At 39.5% G+C, this 14,042-nt stretch overlaps 1 protein-coding gene across 2 annotated transcripts in view; it reads right to left on the bottom strand.

The window, feature by feature from the left end:
• iqsec3b (IQ motif and Sec7 domain ArfGEF 3b) overlaps positions 1 to 14,042 on the bottom strand; it is a 49,404-nt gene that overhangs the window by 10,832 nt on the left and 24,530 nt on the right. For both annotated transcript variants that reach the window (XM_077517031.1, XM_077517032.1), the window contains exons 5-9: positions 13,327 to 14,009; positions 11,976 to 12,137; positions 7,377 to 7,499; positions 1,445 to 1,611; positions 419 to 558 (exon numbers count right to left, since the gene is read on the bottom strand). In XM_077517031.1, the coding sequence (XP_077373157.1) occupies positions 419 to 558; positions 1,445 to 1,611; positions 7,377 to 7,499; positions 11,976 to 12,137; positions 13,327 to 14,009 (1,275 nt within the window). The remainder of the gene's footprint in view (positions 1 to 418; positions 559 to 1,444; positions 1,612 to 7,376; positions 7,500 to 11,975; positions 12,138 to 13,326; positions 14,010 to 14,042) is intronic.

Raw genomic sequence — 14,042 nt, 5'->3', positions numbered from 1 at the left:
AGGGACGGGGAAAGAAATAAGTGGAGATAAATTAGTGACTAGGGAGGCAAGTAGGTCAGTTCATCATGTTGGCGGGTTGGTTATTAACAGTGCAAAAAGTGACTTTGCTAGGTCCGTCAGTTTGGTTAGTTTGTCAAGAGTTTGGGGGGTAGGGGACGATCAGTCTCCACGGGTAATAATAAATTTTATTTCAGAGTGCCTTCAGGACACTCAAGGTTGCTGTACAAAAAAAATATTAAAAACACAGAACCAAATAAATCTCAGTGAGACAAGGTAAAAATAAATCATGTGTTTTAGTAAAGATGGGTGGAGTAGGAGTAGGACAGTCTGAACAGGTAGGTAGGTAGGCAGATTCTTTTTTTTTTTTTTTCTCTTGATAAGTACATGTGTAGGTACGGTATGTAGTACCAAGGCTTACAGTTTTCAGGCCAAGGATGGACTGCTCCACGCGGCTCACGTAGGTAACATGGTCCTCATTGGACCGCAGCTCTCTTTGTTGGATCCTTTCATAAATGCCAGCCACCATCTCTCTGGGGATGTCTGCGCCATCATCCACACCTGAAAGAGCAGACGTGCCAAAAAAATAAATAAAAAATCAGCCTGACTCACTGTGAACAATACCGTCTGCAAGACCAGGTCAAAGACCCTTCAAAAAACTTGTGATTTCCCATCATTTGGGAACTCATGAGATTGTGAAGGCTTGAGGAGGGAGGGGAAGAAAGTGTGTGACCAAATTGTTTTGTTTGCTGGATGCTGCCTGTGAGGACATTTAGAAATAGTGGACTGTCTCACAAAAACAGGAAAATAGATAGATAGACAGACAGACAGACAGACAGACAGATAGATAGATAGATAGATAGATAGATAGAAATACTGGCCACTCATAGCCACACCATGCAGGGTAACTGCACTTAATCATGACGTTTTATTCCGTGGTTACCATGACAATGAACTATCGCAGCCTGGAAGCCACTGTTGACTGAAGAAAAAGTGTTGTTGAGCAAAGGTAAATAGAAGTCAAAGTGCTGGCGGGCGAGCGCAGGTGATGAGACGCATGTGGAAAATACCAGCTCGTATCGTTAAATCGCAATGAGGCGCAATTAATTGGCACGCTCTCTGGGGCAGAACCCGAGGAGCTGAAGATATATCAGACATGGAACACCAGGAGAGCCCGGAGACTTTCACGTCAGGTAAACAGGCGATGAGTTAAACCCTTTTCACACTGCACTCACTCACTGTGAATGAGTCATGCAGCAACGCGAAATTAGCAGTTAGGAGGTGGAGGAGGCAAGCAGCAGAGGAAAACTAATGGCTTGGCGAGAACTTGGATAGTTTAATCATGCCTAAAATTACCCGAAAATAAATTTATTTACATTTTTAATGCCCCAAAAACGTGACATTTAATGTCCAGTACGAACTGTATGTGTCTGTGCATGACTGTCACCTCTGAGGTTGCGTATGAAGTCATCAAGGCCCATCTTGCGCTGCGGTTTGATGTTGGGCGAATACATGTCAGTGTTGAGGAGGACCACAGCGAAGGCCAGGATGAAGATGGTGTCGGGGTTGTGGAACTGCTGCACCACGTCAGGATTACACATGCAGTAGCGCTGGCTGAGTAGACATAAAAAGACACAACATAAATAAATAAATCACACAAACGCTCAGTGAAGGAAGGTTAAGTATAAAAATGTATGGTTAAATACTCTGCATCACATTTGAATTAACATGAAATTATCCTGCATCCATTATACAGTGATTCAATGCTCACTTTTGCTGTGAAATGAAACCCGCCAAGCTCAACTTTCAATTTATTTGGTCGACTCAAAAGTTTTTGACTACTGTCTGGAATGATGCTGAAAAATGCTTTAATATTCAGTCTAGCTCTCTTGAATTGCACTTGCAGGCTTCCACTGAATATTAGAAACACCTCTCAAAACCTTTTTTGTGGCTCCTGAAGCGAAGTCTAACTTAATGAAGCGCCCCCTGACTTCATGGCTTGTGGCTTTATTATTATTATTATGACACATTTTCTCTCCATTCTTATTTTTAAGATATGGATTGTGAGCTGGTTATGATATGAGGAAGGACAATACCAGCATGTGGGAGTGCGTGCTTTAGGCGAACACAATAATTAAAGGGGACATAATATGGAAAATATACGTAGTTGGGTCAAATTGTAGATCATCATTAAAATGCTGTGAAGTTAAGTGGGCCGGTCTGAGCCCCTAAAACTCCAGTGCTGAAAATGAGTCCCACTCTGGCCCTGACGGTGTCTGATGATCAGGAGCGGTTGCCATTAATGGCGCCGAAAGGACACGTTTGACAGCGCAAAGCATTTTTGCGCCATCGGTGGTGAAGTAACACTCGGCTCGTCACGTTGGCTCGCACGAGCATGATGAGATGCTGCACTTTGTCTGCTCTGTCGCTGACCGCAGACTTCAAAACGTCTCGCTCGCACCTCCCCGACTCCTTGACTGTCACTTGCGCTTACACACTGGTGCATTCTGGGAGTCGGGGTGGCTTTTATCACGGCAGCCTTGTGGAGACGCCGGCGCAGAGGCTACGAACACTGGGAGATACACACTATAGCAGATTTCTTTTTTTTATGTTTGTGTTGTTTTTGCACATTATTTAGCACGAAAGCACAATTTGTAAATGTCACGAATGACATTTAGAATGGAACTCACCAAGTTGAACTGCTAGCATTTGTTGACATTTGTTTATCATTGTTGATTTGCCCTTTGTATGCTTGTAGGCGGCTACTTTCTGGTTCATGAACAACCATATTGTTTTTGGCACACTAGATTTCATTTTCTAACACCAAAACTAAATAAATTATAATAGAGTTGGCTTATATTCGCCAGCTAACGTGGCTAGCTAACGTTAGCTAGTACTCATGAACTCATTCACTCCCAGCCATTTTCACTGAAGCAACCCACTTCGCCCCCCCCCCCAGTTGTTTTACTGGATTTTTACTTATTTTTGCAAGGCCCACAGAACATTGTGTTCTATTGCTATACAAACATGGACCTACCAAAACAAAGATGACAGTCTCTTCATTCACCAGGAAGAAAAAGTATATTTGTATCTGTTTCAATTTTGCAGCAGTTAGCATTAAAAAAATTAAAAAGTTTCACCAATATTCACATTCCTGGTGAAAACACTGACAAAAAGTGCCTGTTGCTTCATGGCCCTGGCTAATCTCTTATACTCTGCTGCCACCTGCTGGCCTTTTTTTTTTTTTTTTTTTTTTTTTTTATAACTACCATTGCTTTAAGCCACCTCTTCATGTCAGAAGTTGCATCAAAGCTTTCTGTATGCTCTTGCATTCACAAAACAAAACAAACATGTTTTTTTCTGGGGGGGAGAGAAGCAAAGTATTAAGAAAACAGTTTTACACGTTTTGGGGATTGAATGAGTTAATAGTGTGACCACCAGGTTTTCAAAATTAAACAGGAATTTAACAGTTAAATTCCCTTTTCATGGGTTTCTCATATGAAACGTTATGACAACTGTGTGATATACAGTATGGCAAAAAAAAAAAAAAAAAAAAAAACGCCAGGATGGGAACTTCATAATATTGGGACAAAACAAAGAGGTTGGCAAAATCCGCCGGGACACGGAGCCAAGGTTCAAAAACAGACCTGTCCCAGCCACAACAGGACATCTGGTCACCCTACACTAATCAAACAAATAAAACCATCAAACTCTGCAACCATAAAATCTTATAATGGACTGTCTAATATTTAACAGTTAACATGGCTAGCTAATGTTTGCTAATATAAGCTAATGTTATCTACATTTGCAGTTTAAAAGTTCTAACTACGTGCAACATTTTATTGTTATCATCGAGACGTTGAGATAGTCCACACTGCACACATACTTGACTCCAAAAATTACAAAAACATTTGAGTGGAAAAAAATGTGTTGTACTATTAGTTTTTAACTCCTACTATTATATGTACTGGTTCTTGTTGTAAAGGATCATACCATTTATGATTAATGAAACTGATGCTTTGCTTTCTAGCCACAAGTACATATGAAATTTAAAAAAATGTAGAAAGTTAAATAGTGAGTTTTTTTTTTTTTTAGTTTTTGCCCATGCTTTGTTATCAAACATTTTAGGACAAGGTCTATTTTTTTCTTAAGGCCCTGACATAATCCCAATTTTCACCATTTTACAGCAAAATTCCAGAGGAATTAAAACGTTGTCTGTTTTCTATATGTCGGTTCAAATTAGCTCTGAAAATCAAGCTTTTTGTTTTTATTTTACTTAATGCAAGATCCTGCAAACAAAACGTTTTCCCGCTGGTTTCAGCCAGTGAGCAAACGCAGTGACATAGCAGCTTCCCCACTCGTTCACTTGATGTAATATGCAGCAAATGTTGACGCGAGGCGAGCTCCACTACTGAATGCATGACTCCACACACAAACACACACGCGCGCACACGCACGCTTTGTGCATGTTTATGCACCGCTGCATGAATAAACAGCAATAAACGCGGGCGTGTACGTCACTCTTGGCTCCCCGTCTTATGTCAGCAGTCTGTTTCAACATCGGCCTGGCATCTTCATATCATGAAGGTCCGCACGCCAGCTGGCACAAAGAAGCCTTCGCCACGGTGACAGCGCAACGCACACGCGCGCACTGATGACATAACAAGTGTTACGTAAGACGCGGGCCACGTCCCGATAAGGCCCGCTCACTTGTGACCTATGCTCACAAAGTGTGGTTCGTGATTGAGGGTGACAGATGTGTAATGTGCACCACCCAAAGGGTCCGGGTACCTCTGACTCGCCAACATGTGATGAAGTGTTCTGATTGGCCTTCAAATGAGTAAAGTGTGATGATTATTTGCTTTTCCCCTGCACTGCCATTTTTCCATAAAGGTCATCTAATATACAGGGGGGTCGTTAGCTTATAAAGGATTTTGGTTACGTTCCTCCTGAAGGACTAGCAGGGAGGAGACTGTTGAACTGTCACGCAAGATAGCATTTAGCATTAGCCAAACCAATAAGACAATCATCGGTCACCAAATTAGCAATTACATTTGAAACTGTAAGTGTCCAATTTTTTTTTTTATTTTGAAAACCAGGTCACCACATTCCAGACATTTGATGGTGTCAAGTTCTTGACAGAAATTAACCCAAACATTTACATACTGTTCCCGCAAAGTTGGACATAGCAATTCAGATGATAATATGCTAATGCTCAGAAACGAGCACATCGAAAAGCTCTGTCAGGTAACGCTCGATCAAAAAACATGAGATCACTATTGTTGTTATGATAAAAGAAAGTCCTTATCTTCTCGCACAAAGGACACACGCAGCGCATTACATTAGCTGTGACACATCTATAACACTAAATCACAGCAGCAATTTTTCTCAAATTTGTCCCTGTGAGCAGTGTGTGGACACATCCAGGACGCTTCAAGGGCAGCGCTGCGGAGACAATTTGTTTGCTCACTTCCTTCTCTTTATACTTTCAAACACAGTGACTATGGGGCCGCCATAAAGGCAGGCTGAATACTAGAATTGAAGGGAAAATATTTTGGAGAAGTGACTTTTAAATTGCTTGCATGTCTCTGGAGTTCCTGCCCACTCATCAAGTGTGAAATCGTAAAATAAAGAAATACTTTTGTGAGCTCAATTCCCAAAATTGTTTGTGCTACTGAATTGTGATGCAACAGTGAGGCTAATCTACTGTACAAAATACTGCTGTCATGGTTTGGGTTGGGTTTTGTTATTTTTTCCAGGGTTACCTTTGTTATGGATCAGGGTTAGTCATGTTCTGTGTTTTTGAGTTGTCCTAAGCATTGTTTTTGTCCACCTGTGTCGCCTGCCCTTCCTCATGTATCTAGCAATCAGCATCCCCTGCCACTTGTGTCTAATCGTTGTCAATTAGTGTGTGTATTTAGTTTCCTGTCTCCACGCTGTCCTTTGTCGGTTCATTGTTATTTTCTGCCCGGTTTGCTGCTACAGTCCTGCCCTATTGCTCTGCCCTAGTTTTCCTTGCTCGTCTGCCTGGTGTTTATTTGTGTTTGATCAATTCCTTATTTGCCTCTTGCTTTTGTTTTATTCATAAAATCCCTTCTTGACAACACGTCTGCCCTCGTACCTTGCTTCCCCTGCGTTTGGGTCCCTCACCACGTCGACTCCTGACAACTGCACCCCACACTGAGTTTAGCCAAAGCCAAATTAGCATTAGCTTCCAAAACAACCCGAATTTTCCCATTCAAGTTCGAACGCATCATAGCATATTAGCATCTCTACATGGGGAGTGCCTAAGTGTGAAAGCTACATGCGCGGTTCATTTGACCGGACACCCTGAAGTAGTTATAGGAATATTTGTCCGTCACACCTCACTGTTGGCTAGCTAACCCAATGGGAATATTTAGCCAGCTCTCACCTCGCTGTTGGTCAGTTAACGTTATTTAGCAACAAACGAAAGTGAGTTTGCAAACATGAACGCCGGACTTGAGAGATAAATTAGCATAGCACTAGCTAGGATGATGCTAGTAGCAATGTAGATGAATTTAAAATGGTAGGAAAGAGAAAAATAAACATTCTTTGTTATGCTGTTGGCCATGTATGGCGGTGGAGAAAAAATTGCGATATAAGTGCTCTGTATTTACCATTTTGATCAATGGGTTTTTCAGTCGTTGAACTGTGACGTATTTTTCAGCAAAAACTACATTAAGCAACCCATTTGAGTTCTGTCAGTTTGGTGGCTAAGGTCAATACAAACAGCAAATGTGAATCTTTGGTGTGAGTCCGAGCTCTTGTAAAAAAATAAAAATAAATAACAATAATAATAACAAGAATAATTGCCAAAAAATCCACAATATATTGGATGAAGCACCGTTTCACAACACCGCCAAATCCTAAAAAACAATGTGTTCGGAAAACCTCGCCAGGAGGAGGTTGTTGTGAAGTAGAGTGCATCTATTTTTGTACGCTCACTTGATTTGCATCATTTTTTTGGTGCTGTAATTGGCGAGTTCATCCACGGTTGCAGGCAATCAGTATAATTTGTTAATGATACCAGAGCTTTGCTCTCATCACAACCTGTCACCATCAGCTCTCACAAGCACTTAAAGGCTATTAAAATGTCTCTCTGGATGTGGATGTCTGCTAGCCCCAAGGCTGATACATGACATCAAAGATCCTTTTCCTCTCTCCTCCCTTTTTTTTTAAGATTTAGTGCAGAATATGTAAGCACCGGTCGCCGACGGCATTACAACAAAGACGTGTGCCCTTTTGGTGGTTGTTGTGTTTTTCAAGAGAAAAACTGAATGCAAAGATCAGCTCGCAGGTACCAAATGCACACCTGCCCCCATGTGCAAATTTTGAGTTGAGTTGTCCCAGCTCCTCACCTAAAGGCCTCGATGAGTCGCTCCACCTTCTGCGCCTCGCCTTGCACGCGCACGTGGGCCTGGAACTTTCTCAGGGCCTCGTCCAGCTCCATGCCCGAGAAATCCATCTCGTCCACCACGCAGCTGCCAGCAACCGCACACGCAAACACACGGGGGAGGAAAAAAACAATTTAGCACATATAGGAGAGGTGACGTGAGCAGTTGCGTCCGAGCGAATGCACACAAACGCACGCTGATGGCCAAACCTTCCTCTTACAGTCATACTTCCATTACTGAGGCGCTGACCTGGAAGACATACACACACATAAACACACCCACACACCAGCGGAAAGAGGAAAGGGATGACAGTGGGAGATAAGAGGCATGGGAGTCACATAATGACATTCAAAGGAGTACATGAAAGCCTGAGAATGTGCCAATGGCAGCAGCACATACATGGACGTGGATGTGCGTGTGAGTGTGACCTATTTCCACAATCTCTGCAACAACCTCAGCAAAAAGCCTGTCTCTCCATCCTGGATGTTTCTCACAAAACACGAGCATTTTCAATGGAAGCGTGTTGCATTTATGCATGCAAGCGAGCACTTTTACTACTATGAGGGCCACGCTGAAGACCAGAAAAGTACAAAAGCGTATTTCTTCCAAAAGAAGTGTACCTTTACAAGAATAAAGCTGTAATATTAGGAGGCGATAAAAGTTATTTCATGAGGAAAACGGCCCATTTTTCTGAGATTTTTTTTTTTTTAATGAAAAGAATAAAACTTCAATGTTGAGGGAAAGGGCAGCTGTAAAATTGTGAGAATAAAGTTGTATTAAAAAATACATAAATAAAATTAAATTAAAATTAAATTATGAAATAATTGGACATTTCAGGCGGGAATATTTCATTTCACAAGAATAGAGCTGTAATATTATATGAAAAATGTTGTATTTTTATAATACAGGACTGTCTCAGAAAATTTGAATATTGTGAAAGTTTTTTATTTTCTGTAATCCAATTAAAAAAGCAAAAATGTCATACATTCTGGATTTATTACAAATCAACTGAAATAATGCAAGCATTTTATTATTTTAATATTGCTGATTATGGCTTACAGCTAAAGAAAACTCAAGTATCCTATCTCAAAATATTGGAATATTTCCTCAGACCAAGTAAAAAAAAAAAGCCATAATCAACAATATCAAAACAATAAAAGGCTTGCAATATTTCAGTTGATTTGTAATGAATTCAGAATATATAATATTTTTGTTTTTTTAATTGCATTACAGAAAATAATGGACCCTATCACAATATTCTAATTTTCAGAGACAGTCCTGTATATCAAATAAAAATATATTGTATTTTTCCAACAATGCAAAGTTACAAGAAAAAAATTAATAATGAAAATGTATGAGATTACAGTTGTATAAGTTTAAATTTAATGACACAAGGTTGAAGAAAATTTTTTTAGGAAATTTAGACAAATAAAGGTATAGAATTCTAATTTTTGTGCAATATGAAAAGGCGAGTAGAATAAAACAGTAATATTTAGTGAAACAATTCATTTCAAGAGCATACAGTTGAAATATTAAAATAATAAGAATGTTTGTACTTTAACAAAATAACGTGAAAACAAAAGTTTTCATTTTATGATAATAAAAATTGAACTCTTTTTTTTTTTTTTTTTTTTTTTTTTTTTCGAAAAAGTAGAGAAAATGTATACAATATTTTTGGGGAACATTTTATTTTTGATTCTTTTTTTTCTATTTTTATTTACAAAGATGTAACTCATGATGTAATTCATGTCACCCAATTTTTTTTTATTTTATTTTTTTTTTAAACAACCATGTCAAGGACGGTTGGCTACATATCAGTGCATCTTGGATTTCTTCTTCTATAGTCACACGAACATCAAGCTGCTTTGAAATGGTCTTATAGCCTTTAACCTTTAACGCGTTTTATTTTTCAATTTTCCAATCTCCTGAGACGACTCTCTCCTTCACTTCCTCTGGTCCATGGTAAGTTTGGTACACATCAAGTGGTGTTAGTATCAAGGCTCAACTTTTTGGGCAGTGAAATTGGGAAGTGTCATGATATTGACTGTATAATTAATCATTCTAGAATTGTATACTTTGCAGATTAAATTATCGCTACTGGTGGCCTTTACACGCACGGAAGATAATATTTCACTATCTCCTCCTTGCAGCTATTGTATAACAGCTTCCACTGTGAAGCCTATGATAGGATCTCTCTCCATTTCTTTTTGAGGAGTTTTACAGAAATGCAGCAGGCAAATCACAGCTCATTCTTCACCTTGGAAAAACATTTGACAAAAAAGCTCTTAAGATCCAAAGAAGCTTTTATTTCCATCTTTTTAATCCAATTTGATTTGGCTCTCGGCAACATGACAACTTCAAATTTTCAAAGTTGCTTTTATGTACTTTTTATTTTGGTCATCATTCGGCAACTTTGAAACATGACAATGAGTCCTGGAGGTGCTCGAAACGGAGGACGGCTGATTTAAATCAGCAGATAAAAGTAGTGGAGCTGCCGCTAATGCAACTCTAGGGTGTAAAGTAGCTCACTATATCGCTATATCTCACTAGAAATGCAATTGCGCCTGTGCTTATTACTTGCAGGTAGCCGGAATATCAGCATAGCTGTCGATGCACAAGTCAATAAAAGGTGGGAAGTGCTAAACCTGCAAAAGGTCTTGTATAATTCATCGCTCTGGCCGGGCATCACAACATCAACGTGAATGATGTCGCTGATAAAATGTTGAAAGGAAAGGTCGCTGTTGAATGATGGGAAATGTAGGCACTCTTTCCACAAGCGCTGCAAAAACCTCAGCAAGAAAAAAAAAAAAACTCACCCTCCATTCTAGATGTAATAAAAGGATAAATGGATTTCTAATAAAAGTTTGTATTTCAGGGCTGCTCTGAATGATGACAAAGACAATTATGAAAGTTAAGAGCGTGTTTTCAGAGACAAGAGACAAAACAAATACTATACATTTCCAAAAACAAAGATGTAAGATCATGATAGTGTTATAAGAATAAAGTCATATTTTTTTTCAACAAATTAAATAACATATTGTGAGAAAATGTCAGTAAATTAATTAGAATAAAATTATTATTTTTAAAGGAAAGACAAAGAGACCGCTACAAGAAAGACTATACTATACTATTACTATAGTATTGTTGCTGTAATATTGGTAAATGGAATATTACTTGGTAATACTACATGGAAATGTACTTTTATGCAACTTCTAGAATCGGAACGAAATGAGAAAAATTGCCACATTACAAGAAAACGTTTGTAATAACATGAAATTAAAGTTGTATTTTTATTTAATAAGATGCAACATTATGGGATGAATAATTGTAAAATTACAAGAATAAATTTGTAATATGAGAATAATGTTGCATTTTCCAAGAAAAAAAAAGTTCTTTGTGCAAGAAAAAAAATTCTTGCACGTCCGCCTTTTCTTCTTGTGAGATTGCAGCGTTATGTCATAAAATTCAAATTGGACTTTAACAATTTAAAAAAAATAAAAATAAATAAAATAAAGTTTATTGTTAGGAGAACACCGTCAATGTTTTTTGAGACAAACATTTTTTTTTTTAATGTAAACTAACTTTATGAGAAAAAAAGTAGTATTTTTTTCAAGAATTAAGTTTTAATATGAAAAAAAAAATGTTCTAAAGGTACAACAAAAAAGTCGTAATTTATGATAATAAAGTTATGAAATAAGAAGCCCTTTTTTATTGGTAGGAAAATAAGACCATAAAGTTGTGCAGATAAAACACTGCAAGAAATTGGAATTACTGAATAAAAGGATGTGAAGAGCCTTTCTAACAGAATTCATTACTAGTCATTCTTTATCTGCCTTGGAACCGGCTTTTTTTTTTCCTTCACTATATTTATTTATTTTTATTTTTTTTGCTTCTGACCTTTTTTTCAATCCCCACTGAAACATTTGAAAGATGTCCAAGGTTCAATTGCTTGAAAAAAATTAATGGCTTACAAAGACTCTAGAAAGCAGTCGTAAATTATTTATATTGAATCTAAAGTTGTCTCCGTTGGTTGAACCAAACAAAGGCTAGCCACTTGCAGGTTCTATTTAAAGCTACATGTCCAAATACTGAATATTGAGAAAGGCACTGGGAGAATCTATACATACATACTCAACTCAACTCAACTTTATTTATATAGCATACTCTATATTTTAAATTGTATGTGTGAAATACTACAATGACCACCAGACGTTGTATGCTTTTTTTTTTTTCACAATCTGAAACACATGTGAATGACATACTTTGGTCAAAAGACCGCAAGGATGACAAATGACAGCAAATTAGCCTTGATCATGTTTCTCTGTTATCCAACCTTTGCCCAGTATAGCCACCAAGTTACGGACAGATTTATGTAAATTAGTCCCATTTGTGTGTTGGCTGTGTGCCTTTAAGGGGTGTGTCCTAGTGATGTTAGGAGCCGTTCTCTTATAGGATATACAGAATGTATTGTATTGCCATTGTGGACAAACTACAGCTATGTTGTAAAAATACACTTAACAAAACGTTTTGCCGCGTACGGTGTCGAAAAGGATGCCGACTCACTCAAGAACGTCTCGGTTGAACTGCAGCTTGCTGTTGCCCAGGAACTCTCCGATCATCTGCCTGCTCAGGCCTTTCCTCTGCAGCAGGAAGTGAGCCACGCCGATGGCCGTGTCGGGCACGAAGCCGCGCGTGATCAGGAAGTGGATGCCTTTCTCCGGGTTCCTGTCAACGCAAGGGGACAACGGTTAAAAAGACGGGTCCGTGATGATGTCATAAAAGCGATTTAACAACAGGCAGGGCGGGACTCACTAGAATGAGTGACAGCTACTTCGTCATATTAACGAGGTCGTCAAAATGAGACACTACAATTTAAAAGTCGTAAGACAGACTCATTCATTATGATGCACTATATTATAGGTTTTATATATATATATATATATATATATATATATATATATATATATATATATATATATATATATATATATATATATATATATAATTGATTATTAAAAATAGTTTTGTTTTGTTTTTTTAATCTTGTAATATGATTAATAGTTCATTTGAAATTCTTTTAAATATACTGACACAGTAAAAAACAAAAAAAAAAAACGTTTTAAATTTAAAATTAAAAATAGGTGGAAGTAACAAAGAATAATTCTGAGATGTAAGAAACTATACAAACAATTGAAATAATTTAAGAAAATGGGAAAATATATCATATCACGCTGAATATAATTTCTATAAAGACAATGATAATTCTTGAATATTTCCTAATATATATATATATATATATATATATATATATATATATATATATATATATATATATATATATATATATATATATATATATATATATATATATTTCAGCAGGTAGACATATTATAAACATGTATTAATGCTTCATAAGTAACACTAACATGGGTGCTCTTGTGTATGGGAGCTTACAACTGCTCGAGTCTATTCAAAAGGATACTTTTGTGTGTGCGAGCGTGCGCGTGCACGAGAGCGAGAGACAGAGACTGAGAGAGCGAAACAGAGAGAGAAGAAATTGCTTATGAAAATAAAGAGAATCTGAGTGCATTCATGCTCAAAGCTGTTAGCTGAGGACGCGTCCGGGTCAGAGCGGCTGTCAGCGATGCGTGCTGCTTAATCAACTTTAATTCGCAATAACTAATAGTAATGATAAGAAGTAAAGGCCAGTCGTGCTCTCCCTCTATTTATGGCTCCTTTCACATTGTCCATGCCCTCCGCTTCTCTCTTTTATATCTCCTCCATCGCTTCGATGCCTTTGCCTTTATTTTCTCGTCTGTAGCGAGCCCCTCCCACAAAAGAAACTCCCAGGGCCAAAAGTGTACTTTGAAGAGCGACTACTATGTGTGCGCGTGCGCGTTGCGGTTCCACTCACACGTTGAAGAGGTTTAATCCAATGCGATAGAGCCGTTTACGATGCGTGTCGGTGGAGAGGGTGGGCGAGCGACAGGACGCCGGATCCTGGCATCGATCCCTGGGCAGGGAGACCACCAGGGCCTGCAGGGCGTCGGGCCCGGTGCCCGTCGCCAGCTGCTGCGGGTGCGTGTAGTGGTACTGCTGGTACTGCGTGTAAATCTGCGCCGGCTGCTGGTCCGACTGCGCCGAGGTGACGATGGCGGTGGAGGTAGACGTGGAGGCGGAGCCGCTTTTGTCCGCGACGCCGTCCCCCGGCAGGGGCACGGCCGAGCCCCTGCGCGAGCCCGGGTCCAAATTCTCCAGCTCCTCGCTGGGGGGAGGCGCGGGGAACTCGGGCTCGTCGGCGGGGCCCGTCCCGCTCAGCGAGGTCTTCCTGCTGCCCGCCTCGCCGCCGGCGTTGCCCAAGGAGGTGGTGGTGGTGGTGGTGGTGGCCGAGGAGATGGTGTAGGAACTATTGCTGTCGATGTGGACGGTGACGTCCCGGAAGGCCATGAGCAGGGAGCTGGCGCTGCGGGGGAGGCAGGCGCTCTCGGCGGCGGCGCGGAGGGCCCCGGGGTCCATCAGGAGGCCCTGACCTTCCGAACTCTCCGATACGCTCCAACCGCGGAGGGCCTCGTCTATTGACTGGGCCAGCGAGTGAAGCTGAAAATCCAAAAAAAAAAAAAGAAAAAAGGA

Source organism: Festucalex cinctus, chromosome 3 (genome assembly GCF_051991245.1).
Source record: "Festucalex cinctus isolate MCC-2025b chromosome 3, RoL_Fcin_1.0, whole genome shotgun sequence".
Taxonomy (NCBI): Eukaryota; Metazoa; Chordata; class Actinopteri; order Syngnathiformes; family Syngnathidae; genus Festucalex; species Festucalex cinctus.
Note: the sequence above shows the minus strand (reverse complement) of the source record. Positions and strands in the feature narration are given on the sequence as shown.